Source organism: Fopius arisanus, unplaced genomic scaffold (genome assembly GCF_000806365.1).
Source record: "Fopius arisanus strain USDA-PBARC FA_bdor unplaced genomic scaffold, ASM80636v1 scaffold00010, whole genome shotgun sequence".
Classification (NCBI taxonomy): Eukaryota; Metazoa; Arthropoda; class Insecta; order Hymenoptera; family Braconidae; genus Fopius; species Fopius arisanus.
Window position 1 is genome coordinate 945812 of NW_011887749.1, and position 1983 is coordinate 947794.

General features: G+C 33.5%; 1 protein-coding gene across 1 annotated transcript; it reads right to left on the minus strand.

Moving 5' to 3' along the window:
• Positions 1–1057: 1057 nt before the first annotated feature.
• LOC105262712 (CMP-sialic acid transporter 2-like) lies at positions 1058–1831 on the minus strand (the record flags this gene model as incomplete). The annotated part of the gene is made up of 1 exon (XM_011298433.1): positions 1058–1831. A coding segment is annotated over one exon (498 nt), but the record flags the coding sequence as incomplete, so codon positions are not given.
• Positions 1832–1983: the final 152 nt, after the last annotated feature.

Below are 1983 nucleotides of genomic sequence, written 5' to 3' on the forward strand. Positions count from 1 at the left end.
ATTTAAAAATTTCCATAGAAAGACCCTGGAGATTTACTAGCTAATTCTATTGGATTTCTATTGGAATTTCTACTAGTATTTACCTTATTGTACTAAAAAATTTAAATAGAACATGTTCAATTAAAAAAATAAATATGATTCGAATTTTCAATACCATTTATTGTATTGACATAATTCGAATTCTATTTTTGTATAGGTTTCTCTGACCTTCAATTCATTTAATATTTATAATAATAATTAATTCCTTATTTCCAATTGAATATTTTTCATCTATTTATGATTTAAGGCCCGGATGGACTGTCTGGAGAGGATAGTTTACTCCAAAATTGGGACTTCTAATTACTCCTACAATTAATCGTTTTTTCCGATAATTGTTAGCTAGCGACCTAGTTGTTAACAACCGCTAGAACGCTAACTAACAATTATTTAAAAAAACGATTAATTGCCAAAGTAATTAGGAATGCGAATTTCGGAGTAAATTATCTTCTCTAGATAATCCACCCGAGCCTTAAATGATTTCAAAATGAGCAAAATAGGATTTCATATAAATCGATTTAAGGCCAGGCTGGACTAGCTATCGAACGTCGACTTTTGTTTCAATTTTATCTTTTTAACCTAAAAGACATTAAAATTTGGGGTCAATTTTGTGTTGCGGGAAGCACTTGAATGGACATGAAAAAATAATGCAGAAAAAGAGGAAAAATTATTGAAGAGCCCTAAAGATCGATATTATTTAAAAGGGATTTACCAAGTTTGCTAGAAAATAATAAAAAATAGGTAGCTTACTATTGCATCTAACTGTCACTCAATCTTCTGGAGAGCAATGGTAAGCTGCGTAATTTTTATTACTTTTTGTAAACTTGGTAGATCACTTTTGAACAATATCGCTCTTTAACGCCCTTCAATAATTTTTCCTCTTTTTTTTCATTACTTTTTTATAACCATTCGAGTAGCTCCCAAAACACAAATTTGATCCCAACTTTTAATGCATTTTAGGTTAAAAAGATAAAGTTTAAACAAAAGATGACATTCGATAGATAGTCCACCCAGGCCTTAAGACTTCGATTTTTCTCTACAATTCAACGGACTAGATATTTTCTATGAAATTACATGGGTTCATTTTTTTCAGTTTGATATCCGTGAGAGATCAACGAAATAAGTTAAATCCACCAAAATATTTCTTATGGAATATTCTAAGGGTTCCAATAGAAATATCCAATGCAATTTTCTAGTATCTATTTTTTCTATGGAATTTTTTTAGTATTAGTGTCTTCACTAAAGTGAAAAAAAATTCACGCAATTCTCTCAGGCTTAACCAGAAAGAAAATAATAATTAAACAATCTCAATGCTCTTCTTCGATATGAGTGGCTCTGCCCTCTCGCCCTCTTCCTCACTCGTGACTGACTTGGGGGAGTTCTGGACGGGATTCTGAGCGTAGAGAATAACCGCATAACTGACCATTCCAATAGCCAGCCCAGTATTCAAATAAATGGGAATGCCAAAGAGCAACCAGCACAAGACAGCTGTAAATACGAGCTCCAAGGCACTGGCAAAAGTCTTGAGGATTGAGTTCAAGTTCTTCAGGAAGAAGCTCGTGATTATTCCTACTGCTGCGTTGTTGGCTATTATAACTAGGACTTTGGGGTCAAAGAGAATACTGGGGCCAACGTTCTCGAATGCCCCGAGGAGATCTCCTTGGAGAATTAACACGAGGATATTACAGATTATGCTATCGATGTACATGAAGACGTTCTGCACGTAGATGTTGATGTTGGCGCCTTGGCCTTTCAGAAGGTACTCGTTGTAGACACCAGCTAGGCAAGAGCAGATTGTCTAAAAGATAAATAAAGGATTTTATTCACAAAATCGCCGGAATTGAAATAAACAGTTGGTAGCTACTTTACGTGTAATTTAATCTAATCAGTTTAATGTTAATGAAAAAACATGAATACTAAACTTTTTTTTTACAATTCGGATTATTT